This window comes from Mchenga conophoros, linkage group LG6 (genome assembly GCF_057382185.1).
Source record: "Mchenga conophoros isolate Kocher_MC1m ecotype Shallow Benthic linkage group LG6, M_conophoros_male_GT1.1, whole genome shotgun sequence".
In the NCBI taxonomy this organism is placed as follows: domain Eukaryota; kingdom Metazoa; phylum Chordata; class Actinopteri; order Cichliformes; family Cichlidae; genus Mchenga; species Mchenga conophoros.
In genome coordinates, this window is record NC_140531.1 from 14190343 (window position 1) to 14215000 (window position 24658).

The 24658-nt window shown below is 41.3% G+C and overlaps 3 protein-coding genes across 3 annotated transcripts; 1 reads left to right on the forward strand and 2 right to left on the reverse strand.

Moving 5' to 3' along the window:
* Nucleotides 1-6178: 6178 nt before the first annotated feature.
* On the reverse strand, nt 6179-10519 carry hapstr1b (HUWE1 associated protein modifying stress responses b). Its single transcript, XM_085276332.1, has 4 exons — nt 10075-10519; nt 7048-7128; nt 6652-6927; nt 6179-6559 (listed from the first exon to the last, which is right to left on the reverse strand). The coding sequence occupies exons 1-4, from the start codon at nt 10268-10270 to the stop codon at nt 6321-6323; spliced, it is 792 nt and encodes a 263-aa protein (XP_085132458.1). The 5' UTR covers nt 10271-10519; the 3' UTR covers nt 6179-6320.
* A 516-nt stretch (nt 10520-11035) lies between these two features.
* abcg2b (ATP-binding cassette, sub-family G (WHITE), member 2b) lies at nt 11036-21428 on the forward strand. The gene is made up of 16 exons (XM_085276327.1): nt 11036-11175; nt 11742-11908; nt 12840-12899; nt 12993-13110; nt 13192-13347; nt 13663-13820; nt 14050-14201; nt 14547-14639; nt 15203-15354; nt 15629-15780; nt 17540-17629; nt 19427-19551; nt 20119-20273; nt 20354-20443; nt 20565-20617; nt 20705-21428. Exons 2-16 carry the CDS (start codon nt 11760-11762, stop codon nt 20850-20852), a joined length of 1851 nt encoding a protein of 616 aa, XP_085132453.1. The 5' UTR covers nt 11036-11175; nt 11742-11759; the 3' UTR covers nt 20853-21428.
* Nucleotides 21429-21958: 530 nt separating this feature from the next.
* Nucleotides 21959-24646, reverse strand: LOC146572300 (uncharacterized). Its single transcript, XM_085276331.1, has one exon. It carries the CDS (start codon nt 24420-24422, stop codon nt 23478-23480), a length of 945 nt encoding a protein of 314 aa, XP_085132457.1. The 5' UTR covers nt 24423-24646; the 3' UTR covers nt 21959-23477.
* Between the last annotated feature and the right edge of the window lie 12 nt (nt 24647-24658).

The window sequence follows — 24658 nt, forward strand, 5'->3', positions numbered from 1 at the left end:
GTGTGTGTGTGTGTGTGTGTGTGTGTGTGTGTGTCTCTGATGGTTCACAAGATACATACCAGCTCTCTCTTTCAGACCAGACGGCATCCTAGGAGACACCTATATGTGTGTGTTTATGTGTGTGTGTGTGTGTGAGCGCAGCCCAGATGGCCATCTTCGAGGGGTTTTTCTGGAACATTCAGGCACTTGTTGCTTCTCGTCATGTCTTTTTCTTTCACTCTCTCGTTCCCTTTCCTTCTCTCTCTCACACACACAAACACGTGCACATAAAGAGGGCTTCTTTTGAAGCGTGAAACAGCTCTGCTTCTCCTCCATGGTTCCATCAAATTGCAGCCTTTAGAGCTTTCAGATACATGATGAAACAAAAACAACCGTGTCGTGTCAGCGCAGGAAAGGAGGAACAGATATCCCAGCCGGATGCAGTGTAAGGCAGCGCCGGTGTCTATCGCGCATCTCTGTGGCGGTTGGAGTGGCAGAACAAATCAAACTTTGGTGTTTAATTGGCTGAGTCTAAAAAAGTGGGAGGTCAAGTGTTCGCTATTAATCTGGCAACTCTTTCTTTGGGACATCTGAGTCCTCCTGTTCATTCTTTGGCAGTGAATTAGTGGAGGGAGGTGGCAGGACTCAGTTTTGCAGAACAATTTTGCATGTGTGCTCAGGTCAAATAAAACTGCTGTCAGATCAGGCAGAGACAAGGAATGGAATACACAGAAAGCCTGCAGCTTTCACACGCATATGAACTTGAGTGACATCCCATTCTTAATCCATAGTTTTTAATATGATGTAATAATTAATATGAACAGCTTTAAAAAGTCTTTCCACAAGGTGTAAGAGGATGTTTATGGGAATTTTTCACCATTCTTTCAAAAGTGCATTTGTGAGGTCAGACACAATGTTGGATGAGAAGGTCTGGCTTGCAGTCTGATTCATCCCAAAGGTGTTCTGTTGGGGTGAGGTCAGGACTCTGTGCAGGCCAGTCAAGTTCTTCCATACCAAACTCACTCATCCACGTCTCCTTAGACCTTGCTTTGTGCACTGGTGCACACAGTCATGTTGGAACAGGAACCTGAATTCAAGGATTTGGATGTATGAATGAATACTTTTGGCAATATAATGTATCTGAAGATTAATGCTATAAAATGGGGAATCACTTTTACCTTTGTTATTTTAGCAGAGTAGCTGGGTTTCTCTGTTATGGGGAAGAATTCCACCCTAAATGTGCATAAAATCCATGGTGCGCCTCAAAGTTATCGATGATCGAATCAGGAGAGAGTTTACTTATTTTAGGAAAACAATGTGGGGTTTTTGTTTAAAGCAGCAGACAGTTCACCCCCTGCCTCTGCCCAGTACTAAAAATCCCTTATAAATATAAAGTTACTTTCCATCAGTCTGCATCGGGATCAATGTTCCCTCTAATTTTTCATGTGTCTGAGCGAACACACAAACTCCCTGAGCGGTCGCTTGGACCACTGTGAGCAACAGCAGACACGCCAGCATCAAATCCATCCTAGTTACATGGTTGATCAAAATAATCAAATTACAGCATTTATGTTAGACTACTTTTAATTAACTGCTTCAGCCCACTTACAATGAAAATTTTAAAAAAAATCTTGTTCATGACCTGTGTAGTATGTTAACACTATTGGAAGTAAAAAATAATAATAATAATAACCTGAGCTCCAATTTTGAAAACACAACTTTCTTTTCTTTTTTTTATATAAAGCTCTGACTTGTATTATGAGTATGAGTCTGTGGTCTGTCCTGCAAAATACAGTATAATGACCAATGTTGGGCAATTAATTATATAGTTACTTCTTCAAAAAAGTAACTGAGTTATGCAAACAAGAAGGTTTTTTGCATATGTTTACCTAAAAATGCAGTTAAGTTGTTTTTTTTTAATAAAAATAAATAAACATTTCAAACTATTTACAGAATAATCAGCTGTTCTGCATCAAATCTGATGCCACACAAATTATTTGTGCCACTCCAAAAAACAATTTCTGTCCACTATGAGATAAAGGAGAACAACAGCCTGATACCTGCAGGCCTGACAGCAGGAGATGTATCACTGCTGTAACACCTGTAACATTTAGCAGTCGCCTCATTGTTCTGACACACACAACAAAACTATTGACTATACTACACACTAACTACACAAGATTTGCGCTAAATGTGGCAAATCTCTCACATCTCAAAACATCACCGTCACTCCTAAAACTTCCCCCTTCCTAAACAACTAAATGCCATGTTGCCATCTCATTTGATTGGTCGACATGGTACATTTTTCGACCAATAGGAAAGGGTAGTGGTGGTGGCGAGAGGGAGGCCGGGGGGTTGGTTTTGCTTACAGGGAGAGCGCTTTCCAGCGTTTTCCTTCTAAAACGCCGTTTTTACCGTTTCTTCCCGCAGTAAATATAAACAACGACAGTATTCATGAAGAAAACCAAACATTGCATATTTTTATCATAACTCTGGTTTTAGTGGCCTATCAACACAATTTAAAAACTGGTATATAAAGTCCACACCTTTTCTGTCAATTGTTCCGTCTGTCCTGCTCACATCTTCAGTAGTTGTACACGTTGTCATTAATGTGGCTTCACTCCACATCAGCCACGCCGCTTTGCTAAAACACCGGTGTCGGTACATAAGGACGCTGTCATAGCCTGTGAGTCGCATTATTGGCTGGACTATGGGATAAGGTGGCATCGTTCTAATCCCATACGGGAGCAGCCAGTCACTGACTAACACTGCAAAACAGAATTGTTAAAGTTTTCATTTTAATTTCAATTCAGGTTAGATTTTTGTGTGTGTGTGCAACACAGAGTTTCTGTGAGCAGAGACCGTGCCAGCAGTTTAGAGGGAACATTGATCGGGATCCACGTACGCATAAAAATAATAGTGTAACAACAGACAAGCTTATGAAGTGAGTCAGTGGCTCTCATAACTGGGGATTTCTTATCTGTACCTGTCTCACCTGTGCTTTGCAAAGGTGAAATGCTGTCAGATTTGGTATGAATGCTGCTTGCGGGTATAAAAGTACAAAAGAAAAATAGAAAAAGTTAAGTGAAAATGGCAAAAAAAAACAAAAAAAACCAACCAAAAGTATAAGCACTGAGTGTTTAATGGAGATGGAACGTTAACTGCACAGAGAGAAGAGTTTGTGTGTTGATTGAAATGATGGAAGCGAGGGGAGAAGAATGTTTCATGGTTTCGATGCTGTTTATCTTGGCTGCACGAAACACAAAAAAGGCTGAAAAAAGACACACAAAACTGTATCTGTAAAGGTCTAAGCTTTAAAAAGTGTCAGATATTCACGACAGTCTGTCCGTGACAATAAGAGGAGGGTATCGATAAGGTCTTATTGATACTAATGCCTTCATCAATACTGTTTAAAGATCTGATTCTTTATCAGCTCACTTATTGATTCTTTATACAGTGTGTGTGTGCGTGCGTGTGTGCCAGTGTTTTACTATCTCCCAGTCTGTAAACACACAAAAAGCAAGACGCATGAGTGACTCAAGTTTCCGAAAGCTTTGCTGAGCCTGACATCATTAGTTTGCAGTGTGCAGCTGTCATGAAAACATGCCAGCACTGATAAAAGGAAATGATAAGCTTGGAAGTACTGGTGCCAGTGGATGGGACGATTTGGCACCGGTTCTTGATTCCCTTCCGTTGCCCTAATCTCATTTTTCCCTCGTGTTAAATGATGCCACTGTCTCTATGAACTAAGTGCATTACTACTTCTGCTCATCAGCTATGTGCAGCAGTCTGTCAGCTGCAGACTAACACAGTGAGTCACCACTAATGGCATCTTAACTGCTATAAGAGAAATAGGTTAGCCTTTGTGGTTTGTGTGTCTTTTGGTGGATTCAAAAGTGGATCAAACGTTTGTCCTTTGCAACTCTCGCACCTTTGATGCCAAATGTGGTTAAGTAACCAGGAAACCTCCAGTTTGTTTTGTTGCGGGTAGACAAACAATTTTTTAGTTCACGTAACCGATGAAACACTAGAACTCTTGTGTAAATGTAAATTTGTCTGTTACTGTGTACTTGACACACATGGAGAAATGCCAAACTGCCTTTCGGTGTTCTTGTAACAGTGACAATAAAAAGCTATTCTATTCTAGAGTCATGTTTTCTGATGTTAGAGTGAGACAAAAAGCATATTCTACATTCACTGTGTGAACTGAAAAAAAAAAAATCTAATTACCAGGTTGAGAAATATTACAAGAATAAAAAGTTGTTTTTAAACAAAAAAAATAAAATAAATCCTGCTGTTAGCCTTTTCCTTTTATTTTTCCTGGTTCCTCATCAAATGCAGCACTAGCATTGCTCACTTGCAGCTTGTTCTTCCCCTGGTATTCATATTTGTTGTTCATCTTTGTTTGCCCTTCAACACACCTCCCTGTGTGTAAATGCTGCCAATTTACAAATTTGCATGTAAGAATTTCTTCTAGATTAACGAGATTGTTTTTATTAAAACAAACTCCTGTCATGGAAGTGTCTGCTTAAAACTCTTAAAGCAGTAGCATGTAGTTTGTCACCCCCCTGTGGTGGCAACAATGAATTGCACAATGTTAACAAACCGAGGTAACCTGCTTCTGCAGACTGAGCGCAGCATTCAGATGATCCTTTATTCTTGGTATCAAATGAAAAAGGCATGAGTTAACAGAGAAGCACTGCGACAGCTAACACCTGAAAGGCTCAGGTTTCTCCACTTCGTCCTACCCTTTAGTGTTCTTTTATGACCAACAACTGAGGCATTTTATTAAAATACCACAGAAACGAGAAAAACTCCTCCTGCACTAAACACAAGGAACATAACTGTGAGAAAACTCAAACAAGTTGAACACTTGTACTGTTCTTTAATGTCAGAATTGTTATTGTACATGGACATCCTAATGGATTTGCACTCCTTTTTACAATAATGTACCACATATAACAGCACCTACATGTTATGTACACACATTACACAAGATTGTATCACAAAGCAGTGTGAAATCAGCAAAAACAAGTGCCTTGTTGACTCAACACACCCAATAGTCCATGAGCGGGCTAAAGTAAAATATCACAGCCATCGGCCCTCCACTAGCTCACAGGCAGCTGCCCCCTGTAATTTTCTAGATTTAAAGCTGAAGTCACAGGTGTGAAAGGGTTGTAAAACAAGAGACGAGTTATTGGCAACAGTCTCCCAGTTACTGTTGGGTCATATGCAAACAAAGATGCAGCCTTTGAAACACTGTTACTGCTCAGAATGCAAAAAATTTGAGAGCCTGTGTTGTATCGAGTTCTCCTGGACGCTGATATGGAAACTGTGCGTAGCGCATTTGTATTATTTGTAACGTTACAACAGGTAACAGCATGGTTAGAAAAAGAAAATGCAGAGATAAAAGACATAAGATGCATCTCACTTTCCCCACCCCGTCACCCCACTTATCTGTGTGGATATGAATGACCTGCTTCGTGATAAAACCCTTGCTTGGACTGTAAAGAGCAACTGAAGAAAAATAAAATGGGATGAATTTCATAAAAGAGAAAATTGTGAAGTGGAAACTGAATTTGCCAGAACCCTGCGTCCACAAGCGTACACACACACACGCGCACACACACTCTTTGTTGCACAAAAACCAGAGATACTGTAGCAGCTTTCTCAAAGGCGAAGACAAGTACGACACAGTAAGTGGCATTTCTGCTGTCAGATACACAAACACAGCAGCAGAATGAGATGCACACGCTGAAAAGCGTTTTGAGTTGAGCCACGCGGCAGGGAGGCAGTTTGGCCTCCCAAGGAGCCCGGATTCAGTCTGGTTTGGCGAGCACTCAAAAGAGGAGGAAGTATGCCTGAGGAAAGAGGGGAAGATAACCGCAAACTGCAGGCAACAGTCTGGTCCATCTGATCACTGAATGTGAAGCACAAAGGAGCCCGGCCAGAACCCCACCCCCCACCCCCCAAAAAAACAAAACAAAAAAAACAACAACCACCATCTCAACTGAACATTCTGCACGTCGAGAACTTCAAGTGTAACGTGTGCTTGCCTCGGTATCAGATCGACAGAGGGCTAACAAACAGGAAAGTAAATCTGCTAAAAGGAACAGAACTCTACCACTGAGAGGACGTGTGAGACAACACCAAATTTCCTGCTGAGAAAATGAGTGGGTTAAAGGAGGGGCTAAATATGTACGCTGAGAACAGTTTTTTCTTTATTTGTAGCATTGCGACTAAGGAAGATTTCAGTGGTTGGCCAAGGCGCGAGTCCCCATCGGCTGTCCAGTTGGCCACTGAGGAGCAGACAGAGGAGGGATCAGTGGTGTGGGAAGAGTTCAGAGCATCCGGTTACGTTTATGCGTGGGTGAGTCTGTGATGACATCACTACAGGGGGCAGGGCCTCGTTTACGATTGGTGGTGGAATCTAAATGGAGTGCCATCTCCTCAGCTATGAAGGTGTTGAGGTCCACATCATGAAGCCCGTTCCTACGACGACTGAGAGACTGTGCAGGGTGAGTTGGGGAACCAGGAGGACCAGAACGCACAGAGATGCTGGCCATGGCACCACTAAGGCCTGGAAAAGAAGAGATGGGGAAAAAAGAATAAGACAACTTATATGAATTCGAGCCTTGCAACTTCATAAAGCGTTCAGGTGCTTTGACTAACCATGCAGTGCGATGGCCTCTCTAAAGGGTTGCAGGTCGGTCTCCACTGAGCTGCCAGTCTCCGAAGGTGACGGTCTGCTCGCAGATACCATGGAAACTCTGGGTGGGGCGCGAGCTGTACGAGGAGGTGGAACTTTGCCACACAGGAAGCTAATGAGTTCTTCTCGTCTTATAGTTCTTCTACGTTTTTTCGCCCATGCAATCACCTCTTTATTCCTGCGCTGATAGCCTAAGTGGATGCCCAGGTCATAGCTCCGCTGGCGGGCCTCCATACTCTCTGATGACATACAAGGATGCCCAATTTCAGTATCTCTGGACACAACAATCGCAACTTGTACATATAAAATGCTATAAAAAGGCTGAACCACATAATGGTTAACAGTATCATTTTACTTGCCTTTATACAGATTAGTGACAGCTGTGGCTGCATTTTGGAAGGGCACCCAGAGGGAGAGTCCTTGCTGTTGACATACTCGATCTGTGAATTACAAAATTATTCTTTAGCGACAAGAACAAAAGGCAGACAAACAAAAAGAAATGAGAGCTAAAAACCAAGTGAACGAACAGAAAATTAAATGAGCAATACATAAATATCTACTCTATAAACAGATGCATAACGTGTAGAAAAGGTCAAATTGCAGCAACGGGTTCGGTTTGTGGTCTGCTGGTATTTTGATTTTTATCTGAGACTTTATATAGTCCCATGGAAAAGTGTTTGTCCCCTCTTTAAAAAAAAATAAATAAAAAATGTTAAAACACCTCTCTGACAAAATGAAGTAGGCTTCAAAAGATATCAAAAAGCAACAAATGATGCCATGACTAAGGAAACTCAATAGCCAAGATATCAATGACTATGTTTCTATCAGCCTAAAAGTGGTTTCAAAAGCACTTCTAAAGGTGAATCACAATGAGATCATTATACACAAATGGAGAAAACACAGTGGTGAACCTCGCCAGGAGTGGCCGGCCTACCAATATTACTCCAGGAACGTACACACTCATCCAGGAGGTCACAAAACTACCAAGATCATCATCTAAACAATTTGGCCTAATTTGGTTCAGTTCAGGCCAGAGTTCATAATATAAACAATAAGAAAGAGAGTGGGCAAAATTGACACCCATGGGAGAGTTGAGGGGAAAACCACCACCTTGTGTCACATTTACCAAAAAACATCTTCATGATCCCCAAGACTTCTGAGAAAATGTTCTGTAGACTGATGAGACAATAGCTGAAACCAGCACAGAATGCCATAAAAAGAAGAGCACTGTAACAGTAAAACATGGTTGTGGTACTGTGATGTTCTGGGGCTGCTTTGCTGCTTGAGGTAGATTTTGCTGTAATTGATGGAACGATGAATTTGGTTCTCTACCAGAAAATCCTGAAGGAGAATGGATGGCAATGAGTTAATGCACTGAAGTTCAAAAAATGAGGAAAATCTGTACTCCCAGAAATCAATGGGAGATGCGACAGATGGCTGCTGTCCCATTGTCAAACAGCCAAAACAAGAAAAATATTACTTAATAATGCAGTTCTGACACCTGTGCACATTAAGGTTCATAACTGCTTTAACTGTGTAACTGGAACTTTTCTGCATCTGTGCTACAATGACTAAAGTATACTCCTTTTCTATAATGGGACGCTTTTATACCCTATTTAAGGTGAAGATGATAAACTTTTGTAACAGTTTTTACTGTCTTAACTAATGTTCCACTAACGACTGAAATTGAGGCTATGGTTCTCTTCCTACTTGTACAGATGGGGACTGAAACTAAAAATGTGCTACAAGATGGCCACCGAGTTGCTTCTAAAATGATTTTACTTTTAGTTCGGCAGGGCTGTGGTGCCATGGAGCTAAAGAATAGATACCATTTAATCTTCAAGAAACCATGGACTTTGTCACCTTTTAACATGTATGTGTCTTTGCAAACACTGACTGACGCACACAACAGGAAGTCATGATCCACATATCCATTAATAGCTTTCTGGCTACAATGGAAGACACCCTAAAGACTGAGTCAGCAGACTGGCTGATTGACCTCAGATTTGAGAAACACTGTTTGAGCATTTTCAAATTCAGTATCCACCACAATAAGTCTCAAGGCTAAAACTAAAACTCTCAAAACTATGCATATGCTTAGGATGCTTAAGTAAAATTATGTGAATATCAACAACTTGTGCGATGTTTACCTCCAGTTTTTTTATTTTTAAAAGAAATGCAATGATAGTATTTTCATGACCCAAAAAATAAATGCAGTTTTCCTGACTAGAAACTCTTACATTTTTTCTGCACTGGCTGCTCATAAGTGTATTCATGTACAGGTGTGTTCCTGATTTTAGGACACACGGGGAGGAGGGTCTTGTAAACAGAAGTACCTGACCAAGCAGGATTTCTAGACAGTGGTGGACAAACATCGTAATTGTACTGGTGAAATAGAGCTCCATAAATATTGAGGATAGGACATCAAATAAATCCCATATACTGGTGATCAAGGCAATTCGAGGCAACTAAAGCATTTAACACACAAAAACCCCTGCAGGACAAATCTGAATAACTAAGGGATCACAATTTACAGCGAGTTTCTGGTCCTGATGAGAGGCTGTCAGAGCAAAAAAGACAAAAAAAAAAAAACAAAAAATAAAACAACAACAAACAACAAAAAAAAAAACATATCTGGGCAGGACAAATTTTCAACAAGAACATTTATGGTAATCCTTTCGCCATTTTGTTCTGGTAATGAAAATCATTGCACCCAGAAAGAGGAAACTGAACTGCGTCTTGGTATAAAACGTCTTTTGTGTCGTTAACTTCTGGACGTCCACAACACCGCTATAATAAAAATGTACGACTAAGCGTCAACAAATGTCTTGTTTTCAGTCTACCATCTCCTCCCTGTGTTTCGCCATTTTGACTAGCTGTATAACTGATAACCGGCAGACAAAACACTTTTTGTGTAAGCCATATCGTGTACATAACCGACGAACAACTGTAATAAACCCGTGACGCCCGCACCGGCAAGTTAACCCGTTATTTCGGGGACATTTTAGCGTGTCTTCTTTTCAATCCCTTAAACCAGTGAGACCTCTGACAGCTAAGGCCACCGTGAGCTACATTCAGCCTTGTTGTCCGACGCTCTGACACGGTGACCGGCTGTTAGCGGCTGCTAGCGTTAGCATGTGGTATAGTTAGCTAGCAAAAGGAACAGGGTCACGATAATCAAGACGAGAAGCGACGAAGACTCGATTTTAAACTCTGTTTGAAAGAATACACCTCCCAGTCCAACTGCAAACTACAACGGTGACAAACAACGCCGGTTGTACTTTAGAGAAAAAGCTGTGAATAGTGCCCTTTGTGTCTCTCCGCCCAGCGATAATGTTAGCTCAGGCGGCTAGCTTAGCTTGAATTCCGGCATCTTCTGTACATACCTTTGTAGAGCTGTGCTACCGCCGTGGCTGAGTTCTGAAAGAGGTGCCACAGCTTTTGCTGGCTTTGCTCGGACTCCTCTTCGTTTGGCGCATCCTGTTCCGCCTCAGCTAAGCACTGCCGTTCCCATTTCGAGAACCAGTGCTCGGGGCCGTGCTCTTGGATCTCCGCTTCTCCCTCCTCTTTCCTCTCCTCCATAGCTAACGTTAGGCGTTAGCTAATAGCTTATAAGCTAACCTTCGTGTAAAATACAGGATTTTTAATTTCCCGGCTGTGCTATACTTTTCTGTGCTATACCGGAACAATACGTCAAAGTACACAAAATAAAAGCCAGAACTGCTGTTATAGCCACATTGTAGATATTTAACACCCCACCCGTACACCCAGTGCTAAACACACAAAACTGAGGAACGCAATGACAACACCTCGGAATTTCTGGAGCTTGCCCCTCCCATTATCTCAATGTGCTGAAAATAGATTGGTAGAAACAATTTTATAGGCGGTGCTTGATGCTGAACACGAAGCCTGATTGGACGGTGACAAAAAGACAAATTGTCGGAGAAAAACAATGTTGATCCCACCCAGAAGATTTTCTATAGCCTGTTACAGTGGATTCCGTGCGTTAGGGGGCAGCCCGACCATGGAAATGTCGTACATGTAATCAGTGTGGTCAAAGGTCTAAGGACACCCTGTTTGTGCTCATACTTTTTCTTTGTTTTCGTTTTAAATTCAAGATCAGTATCAGTAGACTGAACAGTAGTCACTGAGACCAAGTAACAATCATGGTACACAAATACTCCTAAATACTCAGACTTTCTCAAACAGTAGCTCACAAAGTGTGAAGTCAGAAAACAGTACTTTTCCTAATGCTGCATTATTTATGTTACATTAGCAGAGAAACGCAGACGACGCGAGGAGGAGGACAGGCAGATACAGACTATAAATACACACACCAGGTAATCAGGAAATGGCACACAGGAGGGGACACAGCTGGAACTAATGGACATAACGAGACACAGACCTACAAAGTAAAACAGGAAACACACAGACTGTTTTACAACACAAAACTCGGGGACCCGAACAGAGCACAGAGGGAGACACAGGTAGGGATAATAAACACGACAACCAAACCCAAAGAACTAATACAAAATCAGAATAAACTAGAAAATAATAATAATAAACTCACAGCGCTGGGTCACCGACCCAGGACCATGACAGAATTTGTGCTTGCTGGCATTAATACTGCTGTCGCCTTCATGAATATGAATAATCGTACTGTGTATAAATTACCTGTATAAATAAACATGTATTAACGTATAGGTATGGTAGAATGGCTGACATCTGCAATACTTTCATAGGGGTAATCAGCATTATACTATACGCATATCACCAGCTGCCATCAAATTACTTGCATAGATTGTAATGCTCATGGGTGGAATTACTGCTGTGCTTGTGATTTTGAATGGGAGAGTTCAGTGCCACATGATCACAGTAAGCCACAACTCTTTAAGGATTGAGAGAGTCCAAAGTTCCGATGGGTAATAAGCGATATCTTTTGGTTACATTTTCACTCACCTGTATCTCCTTCAGCCTGCACAGGTCTCTGTGCCAGACTGCTTCTCTCTTTTGAACCCAGCTTCCAGACTCTCTTTTCCTCTCTTTCTGCTAGCAACTCCATTCTTTGAACATGACTAAGGGGGAGAATAGTATCCGTGTTGATGACTACTTTCAGGACCGGGGTCCAACTGTCACATTCAGCAACCTCCTCTACTGTGTTCAAGAAACAAAGTTCTGCCGCAAGATGGGGCCCGAAAAGATCATCCTCCATGATGTGAGGTAGGACATGCTGGTTACCCGGGAGAATGTGAATGTATCTACATATACTTTTATGTGATATAACAGCTTTATTACTGTGTGGTGACCGATAACATGCTGGAACTATAGCATGTGACAGTCAACGTTTTTACGCTGGTCTCATAGAAATACTCTATGCACTTTCCACGTTGTTCTTTTTGAGCTTATACGTTGTTCTGTTGTTAATCAGGAAAAGAGTCAAAGATGTTCTGGCAGGTTAAAAACCTGAGCCAGACTGGATTCACTCTCATTACACCTAAATATATGAGTGACAAATTCAAAAAAACAAAAAACAAAACTATAGGTGGTTTCTTTTATGCTCCTTGACTTGGATCCACTTGAGTTCATATTTATTAAGCAGTGTCACTGAATGGCTTGATGATCATGAAAATATCAATAAAATATGGCAGTTGCAATCACCAGATCCCAACTACCTAAACGCCTATGGTAGACTTTGGGTCACATTGGTCAGTATCTTTGAAAAGAATGGGGTTTACCCCTCAAGTAGATTTCTAGAGACCTAATGTGCCATGACTAAGGAATACTGAGGTGCAGTGAGTCTGTTCTAGTGACGTGTTTTGGTCTATCACCTTGCTAAGTCACTTTGTGTTGATTTTTCCTTTAATTCTTTAATGTGTACAGGTCAATCAGGCAATAAAAGTGTAAATAACATTAGTTTTCAGTTGTAGCTCTACTTTTTCAATATGCTGTAACTTAGAATGCTAAAAGTACACATGTATGTGTTTGGCCGTAGCGTTTTATTTTCATAGCATTGTCATCTTCTTTTATTTTTTGCATTTTGCAGAAAGCATTGAAAGAAATGAACAGTATAACCTCCAATGCTTGAGTAGAAAGAATGTATCTTGTGGATTATGTATTAAGGATCACTAAAGCATTGCATGACTTGCTGCAGTGGGATCATAAGACCGGGGATGAATGCCATCATGGGTGCCACAGGAAGCGGTAAAACATCGTAAGACATTTCCCTGCAAATACATAGTCAGTAGTTTATAAGCATGAACAGGCCACCCAATGATGTGTTTTGTTTTTTTTATCCTGATCGCAGACTCCTGGATGTACTTGCAGGGAGGAAAAATCCAGCTGGACTGCGTCAGGGAAATGTATTGGTGAACGGCAAAGTCGTCACGTCTGACCTGAGGCTCAGCTCTGCCTACGTGGTTCAGGTACACAGATGCAAACAGATGCATATTTTTTAACATCACACACTGGTGAGTGGTTTATCTACGTCGCCCTTTTGGTTCCAGGATGATATTCTGATGGGGACTCTGAGCGTGAGAGAGAACCTGCTTTTCAGTGCCAACTTGCGTCTGAACCCTAAGGATCACTCCACAGCAGATAAACACCAGCAAGTAAACACCATCATAGAAGACTTGGGCCTTACAGACTGTGCTGACACTAAGGTACAGAGCACCATGCACAAACTACTTTTTTTAAACTGTAGAGGAAATATCAAAAAATCTTACAGTATTTTATGCAAAATAACTTATCATTAGTGCTTTTTAAATCCTATTACTATGAGACCACAGTACCAACTAAACTGTATATAATCGCTACAAAAATACATTGAAGTTTGGTGTTTTGGTGTAACTTACATACAAGAAAAGTTACTCTCCCATTTTATTTTGAAAAATCAAACTTTATAACAGAAGTATCACTCTAGTTTGTCCTTTTTGCACATTTTAGATGCAAAGCAAGTTTTGCGTGTGTGTATTCAGATAGGTACGGAGTTTCTGCGTGGTGTATCAGGAGGGGAGAGGAAGCGGTGCAGCATTGGGATGGAGCTCATCACGTCTCCCTCTCTGCTGTTTCTGGATGAGCCGACCACTGGCTTGGATTCTAACACTGCAAACTGCATCATCGGTCTACTACACAAGTACAGCGCAACTACTTAACTATCACTCATTACACACATACACAAAAGACACAAATAACACAAAACCGAAGCACGCTGTATAAAATTAGGTAGAGTCAAACAGCAGCGTGCTGTTCATTGCTATCTTTAGTTCACATTTACACTATGCTGGTGTTTCTGGTGTAAATGATCTCTTTATGTCACCATCTACTGCCGTCTGTGTAATAAAAATGTCCAAAAATGTATGAAGGTTGTCCAGAAGAGGCAAGACTGTGATCTTCTCCATCCACCAACCCCGATACTCCATCTTCAAACAGTTTGACCACCTCACACTGATGCATAAAGGGGAGGTGGTGTATGCAGGAGCAGCAGACCATGCCCTGATGTACTTCACAGACCTTGGTATGTAATGCATGAGTTTGTATATTTACTGTAAAAGTTGGAAGACTCTGACTGAGAATCCTATAAAAAATGATGAGCAGTTGAATACCAAAGGGAAATATACAGTATATGAGCTGCTGAATGAGGTCAGAAGTCAGGGCATGACTTAAGTCCTGTTTTATATTTATATGTTCATACTTAACTTTGTTCTACAGTGTGAAAATGATCTGAGATTATTTAGATAATCCAGCCCTGAACTGGGTTCTTGGATTCATGAATGGATGTAGCACTTCCTCAAATCCAGATTTTGTATGCTTTTAAAGTTGAATGAGGTTTTATCAGTATGTCTGTGTGTGCTTTGCACAGGCTATCAGATTGAGCCTTTCAACAATCCAGCTGACTTCTTCATGGACATCACAAATGGAGAAACAAAATCAACAGTACAATGGGACATGGCAGGTAAGTAATAATTCACAGTTAAAAAAAATGTTCTCCTACTTCGCTTCTCCAACCACCAACTACTTTTTGCTGAGAGACACACACAAAGACAACCTTCTAAAATAGACAAATCACTCTTTGTAACACCAGTTAAATATCCAAGCATGGTTTGGTGCTTCGTGAGTAAGAAAAAAAAATCAATGTTGGATAAAGTTATTGGTGAAGTTACAGTTTTAGACATGTCGGTCACAGATTGCTCCAACAGCATTTCAAAAACTATATTCTACAATGTTTTTGCTTCATAACACAACCTGCCGCATACTGGGCGGCTATAAAAGCCTCACTTATTATAAACCAAGCTCATGTTTGTGCAGCATGTTTGAACTTTGAGTTGGGAGGCAGCTAGGTTTACTTAACGTGACGTAAAGGAAGGTTTGTGTTACGTAACTAAGCACTTCTGGAGTAATTGCTCAGTTTTACATCTCCAAACCCATCTCACTTAGATTTCTTGGGTGGCTGTTATAAATCCATGTTTTTATTATGCTGTCCTTAACTTGACACTGTGATTTCCTCTCTCACCCAAGAGAATTGCAAAAACCCCTTAGCAATAAAGTATCAGCAGTCCCAGCTGTACCAGAATATGATGGAGGAGCTGGACCATGTGAACCAGAGCATTGTTGACGGGGTCACAGGTGAAGACAAGCCGGCCAACTACGCCACCTCTTTCTTCTATCAGGTGAGCAAATCGTCAGTTGCAGAGAACATTTTTTTAATTTTAAAATGATAGATTATTTTCTGGTTGTTGGAAATCTCAGGTCTCATTAGTTTAATGATTAACAGAAGCAGACGTGAGTTTATTAGGTTATGTCACAGAGTTTACGAGCCAGCTGTTATCTGTGTGCTTGGCTGTGTGCTGATCCGACTCAGTTTTACTGTCTACTCATAAAAAATGTTGATAATTATCCTCTTTGTGTCTGTGTGTGTGGTGCATCTGTGTGTGCGTGAGCTAGATGCGTGTGGTGTGTGGCAGGACAGTGTTGAACACTCTGAGGAACCCTCAGACCTCCTACGCCCAACTGGCTCTCAACATCTTCTTTGCCATTCTTGTGGGACTCATTTATTACCAAATGCCCCTGACACTGCCCGAGGCTTTACAGAACAGGTACACAACAGTGTGCTTTGTTTAATTCAGGGTATCTGCTCCGTTTTCACCTCTGTATTCCACATAATATAATTTAAAATGTTTTTAACCGTATATTGTTGTAGGGAATTATTGCAGGGCCGCTACTGTGAAGGCCACTTGGTTCCAGATAGTCAAATAGTATTTGCCTACCTCCTGATTTTCATATTTATTTGCATATTTGTCGCACTTATGTTTCCGATCGTCAAACAAATTTTAATGTTAGATGAAGATAACCCGAGTAAACACAAAATGCAGTTTTCAAATGATGATTTTATTTATTAAGGGAATAATCTATCCAAACCTACATGGCCCTGTGTGAAACAGTGATTCCCCCCTAAAACTAATAACTGGTTGTGCCACCCTTGGCAGCAAGACATGCAATCAAGCATTTGCGATAACTTCTAATGGGTTTTTTTTACAGTGCTATGAAGAAATTTTGGCCCACTCTTCTGCACAGAATTGTTTTAATTCAGCCACGTTGGAGCATTTTACACCGTGAGTTGTTTGAGGTTTATGGTCAAGCATATCAATCTGATTTAAGTCCAGACTTTGACTAGACCACGCCAAAACCTTTTTTTGGCCATTCAGAGGTGGATTTTGTGGTGTGTTCTTAGTCATTGTCCTTCTGTATAACTCAAGTGTGCTCGTGAGATTCGGGGCATGAACTGATGGTGACACATTCTCCTTCAGGATGTTTCTGGTAGAGAGCAGAATTCATGTTTCCATCAATTACAGCAAGCTGCCCTGAAACAGAAAAACAGCCCCAGACCGTCACACTACCACCACCATGTTTGACTGTCAGTATAATGTTCTTGTCATGAAATACTGGGTCACTTTTATGCAGATGCAACTGGACTCAAACCTTCCAAAGAGTTCAGCGTTTGTCTCATCAATCCAGAGTATTTTTGTGGTTAGGGTTTTGTGGATAATCAAGATGTTTTTTGGTAAATGTGACACAAGCATTTATGTTCTTTGTGGTCGCTGTTTTTTTCCACTTGACTCCCCCATGGATGCCATTTTTTTCCCCAGTCTCTTTCTTATTGAATCATGAAGACTGAGCTTAACTGAGACAAGTGAGACCTGCAGTTTTTTTGGATGTTCTGAGGGGCAAATCATTTTCACACAGTGTCAGGGAGGTTTAGATAGTTTATTTCCCTCTTAATAAATGAAATCCTGAATAAATGAATGAGATCGCGAATACAAGCGGCGGAAATGGGCTTCCTCCGAAGGGTGGCTGGCCTCTCTCTTAGAGATAGGGTGAGAAGTTCGGCCATTCAGAAGAGGCTCAGAATAGAGCCGCTGCTCCTCCACATCGAAAGGAGCCAGCTGAGGTGGTTCGGGCATCTGACAAGGATGCCTCCTGGGCGCCTCCTGGGTGAGGTGTTCCGGGCATGTCCCACCGGGAGGAGGCCCCAGGGCAGGGTATCTCTCGGCTGGCCTGGGAACGCCTTGGTGTTCCCCCAGATATACTGGAGGAGGTGGCTGGGAAGAGGGAGGTCTGGGCTTCTCTGCTTGGGCTGCTGCCCTGGCGACCTGGCCCCGGATAAGCGGAAGAAAATGGATGGATGGATGGCTAAATGAAATCCTGCATTTTACATTTACTCTGCTTATATTTGTCTAATGTTAACATTTGTTTGATGACACATGTAGGTGTGACAAATAATTTTCACAGTAATGTATCATGGCTGACATGTTCTTAACTTTTTAAACCATTGTCTCTTTTGTCTTTTAATGGCAGGAGTGGAGCGTTCTTCTTCCTTATCATCAACATGGTGTTTGGGAATCTTTCTGCTGTTGAACTCTTTATAAATGAAAGGGCGATCTTCATGTGAGTGAGACATTAAGCTTATGTGTGCCCTTTAGAAGTGTGACTTGTGCTATTCTGTATTTTTCTTCAGTCAAAGCCAAAGCTGCTATATTCTTAAATCCACCATAGTTACAGAGATGATAAATCATAAAAACAAGGCATGTAGTTTTGTTTTCATAGAGGTTACACGACATTCCAAAAACAACTGGACATTGCGATTTTTATTCATTATTACTCAAGTCAGAGAAAATAGTTCATTTGTTATACAGTGTTTTCAGCTGTGGTTCACTACACATGTCTAACTATTGCACAGGGACCCCTTAAAAGAAAGAGCCTTTTACAAGAACCCAATCAGATTCCTACAACCAATAAAGCACTCTTGTGTCAGTCCAAAAGGGTCGCTGGCACCATATGTACTCTAAAACTTCTCGACATATAATTCAGACCAGTTGTATAGCAATAAACAGAAACATACTTTGGGAAAGTTGGGTGATCCCTGCAGTTGTCTGGTAAATGCAGGGGACACCAGGAAAATGCAACAGTACTCTGAAAAGACAGAAGGGACTAGAGCAAAGGGTCTTTAATTTTTCCAGCAGAGCCAGTCATGCTCTGTTGGCTATATTTCATTTACAGTAATGCATTCACAAAGGACTACAAATAAATCCGGAGCTCTAACCCTACCTAACTCTAACATTGACCCTGAAACTGAGTCTTAGCCCTCAGACAGGCTTTTAAAGAGGTGTGAAATAAAACAAGCTGGCCTCTCACTGATTGTAATGGAGAAAACTCTCACAAGAATAGCTGTACAAGTAAACAGAATAATTTTGTTTGTGTTTTTCCATCTTAAAGGTGACAAATGATTTCTATCACTTGCTCATATCGTTGGGAAGAGCCACTGGTGAGAAAGGTGTTACCCACCATCTGCTTGCAACACACACATTTAATTAGTGTGTCTGTTTTGTAGTCCTTAGGCTTTATGACTGCCTGCATGAGACATATTTTTTGGACATTTGTAAATTGTAACTACCGGTATGACAAAGTAATCTGGGTTATGCTCTCTCTGCGAGGACTCTGGACTAGAGCCCCGTTAAGAGAGGCAACATAACCTCATTAATACTCATCAGCTAATTCATCTTGGCTGCTGTTCGCAAGAAAACCAAACTCACATGGCAGTCATCTCAGGGGCTGGAAAAAAACAGCCAAAATGCCAAAACTGCAGTTCCTCTAGCTGCCACTTGGGGCTCTTTTCAAAAGCAAGTCAATCCCTGTAGATGTTAAAATAGACTTCACAGCAGTAATTAACATGTTTATAGTCTTGTGAAAATTAAAAAAAAAATGTTTTCGAGTTTATAGATAATTGATCTCCTCGTGATATCTGTACTGGGAGTAATTGTTTTGTATAACTCACCCATTTAAATTGCACTGAGGCTTAAAGTTTGTTTTATTAAAAGCATAGCTTGTCAAATCCATTTACTGTAAAAGTTGCACCCAGCTAAAAGCATAGCTGGGTGCAAGTGATAGGTGGCTGCCAGCACAGCCTGTTGTTGTCGATAGCTAACTGGACTTATAGCCAGGATGTCCTGACCAAGTGTGTGGTGTTGCTGCCTTTTAAAGCATTTTTTTTTTTTAAATTCAATCATCAATGAATTAGCGTGAGCTTAATTTTAGAAGAGGTGCATGCTTATGAGTTGCATCACACTTTGATATAAAATATAGCTAAAAAAAAGTCTGTTTTTCAAATTGTCAGTGAATCTAACCCTTTTCACCCTCTCACATTGTTTTTGAGTTTGTTTTTTTCCCTGTTAATGTTTGTTGCAGTCATGAGAACTCTAGCGGCTATTACCGTACCTCCGTCTACTTCCTGTCCAAGATCTTTGCTGATCTCATCCCCAATCGCATGATTCCCATCATTGTGTTTTCAGCAATTGCCTACTACATGATGGGTAACATCATCCTTGCATGCAAGCAGACATACACATACAAAACACACATTGCGTCGTATCATGAAAGATGTTCTGATACAGTCAGTTAGTACAGAGAGGAGCTGCTGGTGTTTCATTCACATCCATGAAATGTCTTATTTAAGGCTAACTCCAAATCCACAGAGTGGTTTTAGAATAGAATAGAATAGAATTCAACTTTATTGTCATTGCACAGGTACAGGGCAACGAAATGCAGTTTGCATCCATCCAGAAGTGCTTTAGTGATATAGATATATTACAATATATATTAGCAATAATATTTGCAGTATGAGTGAGAGTTTGGATGCAGTAAATTAGTGAATAAGGAAACAGCCCAGTTCCTTCTGCACAGGCTGAGCCTCATCTCAAGGGTGTTCCAGGTTTGATGAATAAAATCTGGATCCCCATAATCTACTTCCTAATTAATTGAGCCGCTGTTGATTAATTTTCATTTGGAAGCTTCCATTTGATCTCACTGCCACTGTGCCAGGAGCAGCCCGCTCAATAATTTCCTGTCTTCCTGTGTGCACGTGTCCACCATTCCTTCAGGGTTGAAGCCTGCCTTTGAGACGTTCCTCTGTTTCGCTCTGACCATGTCTCTGGTCAGTCTGGCAGGAGTTGGTCTGGCCTTCCTCGTCTCAGCGAGCGTTTCTACATTTGCGATGGCAAACATCCTCATTGCTTTGCCCTTCGTCTTCATGATGGTGAGATGCTAAGACTCATATATGACATGTACAAGAGAGGAATAGGCACTTAAGAGTTTCATTCCCTCTTTATGTTTTAGGTCTTTGGTGGTTTTCTCGTCAATCTCAACGCCATGCTGAGCTGGCTCTCTTGGGTGAAATGGATCAGTATCTTCAAATATGGATTGGATGTAAGACACGGAAAGCAAGGGAGGAGGATTTGTGTGTGAGAATGAGACCACTGGGGCTGAATGTGCCTTTATGTGAAGTGAGGAGGTTGTTCAGCCTGATCTCTTTGTCTCTCTTTCTTAGGCTCTATACATTAACGAGCTGAAAGGACTGTTTTTGTACAGCAACAACACAGCGTGAGTGAAATAACGTAGCTACTGTTTAAAACTTATGCACACACTTGCACACACAGATTAAATGTGTCTTTGTGTCTTGTGCTTCAGCATCTCAGGGGAATATTTCCTGGAACAGCAAGGTATCGACTACTCCGTGTGGGGCTTCTGGAGGAACGTGGTGGCCTTGCTGGGAATCATATTTGTCTGCATGTGCCTGGCCTACGTCCAGTTGCGACGAATCAACCGCTGGAAATGATGCCCATTCATGTGTCCATAAGCAGCAAAGTATATTTCTTAGTAATTTAACAACAACAACAAAAAAAGCAACACTGGAGAGTTTTGTATAGTTCCACCAGACTGAGATTTCTTTTACTATTATTTATTATTTCAGATCAATTTATACTGTAAAACATTACATTTAAAATCTTTTACTCACTTAAGCTCTAAAGTAGGGATGTCAGACTCATTTTACATCCCGGGTCACATGCTGCCCACATTGATGTTAAGTGGACCACACTAGTGAAATTCCTCTTTCTGTCATTGTAAAGACGTCTAACTGTCCATTTAAAGTCCCTTGGAATATCATAGAAGAAAAACAAGTGAAATTTCAATAGTATCTCAAAGTTTTTTGCATGATAAAGAAATGTTGTCAGAGTAGATGGAAGAAACCTGTCAGCACAAATAAAAAAAAATGTGTTAAATTAAAGAAAAATTTGGTTTAGCTCATTGCTCAGACTCTCCTGTAATTACAAAACTGAAAGTTTTTGTTAATTCTCAGAAAATATCCTATTTGTTTATTTTTTTTACATTATAAAAAAATGATATTTCTAAAGAGACAATGAAAAACATTCATTTTTTCTGTCATTTAATTCCAGGATGTTCTGTTCATCTGGACTTTGAGTTTTCAGTGGGAGAAACATGTCATTTCTTAAGAAGTCACTTGGATGAGTGAGGAAATATTTCTCCCACTGGAAACATAACCTCCAGATAAACAACTTTCTGGGATTTGCTTACCTTGATGATTGAGCTTGCATCAAGACTTTCATTTAATTGTTATATCTTATGTAATGACTTCAGTGTAAAAGTCCAAAATTACGCCCTCCTTTATGGGCTCAAATTGTGGTCATAAATAATTTGTACTTGTAAATCAGGATTTGTATGTGTAAAAAGTGTGTGTGTGTGTGTGCGCGCGCGCGCGTGCGTGCGTAAAAAGATTTGTATGTGGACTTAGCCAAAAAAAACTGTGTCAAACTCTACAAGTTACAAGTACGAATTTTGACCCGATTTTTCTTCCTTTCATCTGATTGGCCAATGTCATGTCAATCACAAATGTAACTATCCAATCAGAGAACAGATGGGTTTGGCTGTCGGAGGGGGTGCTTTTTTGAACTGCAGGTCCTTGAAGGGTAATACAGTTTGAAGCTGGAGGATCTCTATAAAAATTTCTGATAGCAGCTAGGTCCCCTAACTTTCAGTTGCTGTTGAAAGGATAAAGTTGTGGTATATCAGTGGTTAGAAATACCATTATTACTTTAGGATTAGTTTAACACAAAGTCCGGGCTGACCCGGGAACATTGCTGTGAGTCAGTGCTCAGCATAAAGGTACTTTCACATCGGACGTAGGATGTGCTGCTAATGCTAACTAAAAGCAAAGGATCCAGAATTTGTTGCGCTGGCTGCTGAGCTCTGTAGGTATGCTATGCCACATGTATGCTAATTCATAACGAAGAAAGCTTTGTAACTATCTCCACTAGTGAAGACTGTAATTTCCAAAACACTGCAAACAAATCTTTTTTTACAGACACACAAATTCTTTTTACACATAAATCCTGATTTACAATTACAAAATATTTATGACCTCAATTTGAGCCCATACTCCTTCAACTCCTCAACCGTCCTGTGGACTGGAGTCGAGTCTTTGCCCAGCCAATGCTGGCCCTTGGCCTTATGATTAAGGGCCCTGCTCTATAGCATTAACCATCACACGTGTTGTAACATTTGACTCCCAGGTGGATAAGCTGATATACTATGCGCACTTGGTGTGTGCACGAGGAAATGTCTGACAACTGCCAAGCCAAGACCTTAAATCCGTAGAAAGCTACTTAGCGCTTTCTTAGACAGTGTTGGTTACAAAAACAAAAGTACAAATGATTTGTCTTTAAAAAGTTTTAAAAGTTTCCCTGTTTTTAACTTATTAATTTCTTTTTCTTTTTTTTTAATTGACTGCAAGTCTTACAAAACGTGATACTGATCAAATGACGGTAAAGGTGCAAACTGCTTAGCTGTGAAATTTAAAGTGAGGGCACAGAAGACTAAGGAAAAGCATTAAAAATCAAAGTAAACGCTGACTTTCCCTTTAATTACACTTCATCGGTTACTCTTCTGACATTGCATAACTGCGGATAAAGTGTCATCTTGTGCGAGATCTTTATCTATCTTTATTAGAGACGATCCTGTGACGTGCAAATCCTCCTGAGGCTCGTGCATCACTATAGATTACACATTGCAGCAGCTGTGTTGCTCTGTGCACTGCACCTCACAGCGCATGCTCGGGCAGTCAGTGAACAGTTGTGTCTTCTCGTCCTTGCACATTTGCACCTTGTTAGAAAGCCATGTGTCAATGAAAATATAGTTTCCACAAAATATTTCAGTGGATCTTAACACCCAAGGCTCAAAAACACAAAATAAAAATAAATATTTTTTTCTTCTGCATATAGCCCTTGTAGTTGTAATCCAATAGTATAAAGAGATAGCCACGACACCATCATGCTGAATGACATCACATCACATTTTTTATCCTGGAAATATGTATGGGGGAAATTTGACATTTACCATGACAACGCGCATTTAATCCCGGGCGCTCGCTCATTTCCAGTCACCTTCAGAAACTTTTCACGCTGCTCGCGCTCCGACTCAGCCTGTTCCCCGCCGTCATTGGTGCGTTTTCCAGCCCACGTAGCCACTCTGTACATTTGAGCATCACGCGCTCATCCACGCCGTAGTTCTCCTCTTCCTCGTACTCCACGTCGTCGTACTTGTGCCGCTCATTCAAAAGGGAGATTTTCAGAATTGAGTTTATGTCTCCGAGCTCAGCGTCAGTGCTGTTTTTAGCGGGGACTCTGCCGCTGTGAGAGCCGTTTCTCTGCCTTTTGGGCACGTTTTCCCTCCTGCGTCGGGACTCCGTGGCTCCTCCGGGAGCCAAGGTGGATCCACTCGCGGGATTTCTGGCGACTGAACGTTGCCGGTGTTTCTCGCTGTTTCTCCGCTGCAGCAGGAGGACAGCCTCGGGTGTGAGAGTCAGAGTGAAACGGACCTCCTGCTGATCCTTGGTTCTCACAGGCTTCACCTGTGAGTCACTCTTTACAGAAGTGTGACCAGAGTGTTTGTGCTGCTGTCTTTTAGACAGACTCTCTGAGCTGGTGACAGGAGATCTGCCTTTCTGGGATGAAGGCAGCGAGCCTTCCCTTCTGTTTGCCCCTGACACTCCTTTAATTGTTGGCAGATTACTCCTGGGCTGACTCTTCTTCCCCAGCTGTTTCAAGTTCAAAGCCAGCCTCTCCTTCACTGAGCCGCCTTTGTCTTCTTTCAAAGCTTTGGTCACAGCAGATACAGATGAAGTGTTGTTGGTGGGTCTCTCCTTCCCAGCGAGTCCTGACACAGAGCGCGTGATGGACACTGGCGGTATGAAGGGCATTTTGGCAGCGCACAGCATCAAGTAGGAGAGGAGTTCACTTTTGCTTGTGAAGTGTCGAAAGAAAAAAGAATGGACTAGGGAGGAAAGTGATTTCCTGACCGAGTTGAGATACTCTGATGCATCTTCAGCCATGCAAGGGTCAGCTGGCTGCAAGTGCGTCACTGCCTCGCGGATCCACCAGTGCTCCTCTACACAGGAATAACATTTCCTGATGCCTTATACCTGAGCTGTGAGTGGGAGGTTGTTGGCATGCTTTAAAAAAAAAAAAAAAAGAAAAGGGCTTGTATGATGCTCATTACCCTGAGGCTCAAACATCTAAAATAAACCTACACCTCTAATCCTCTAGAGTGATTAGTGAGAGCACGTTT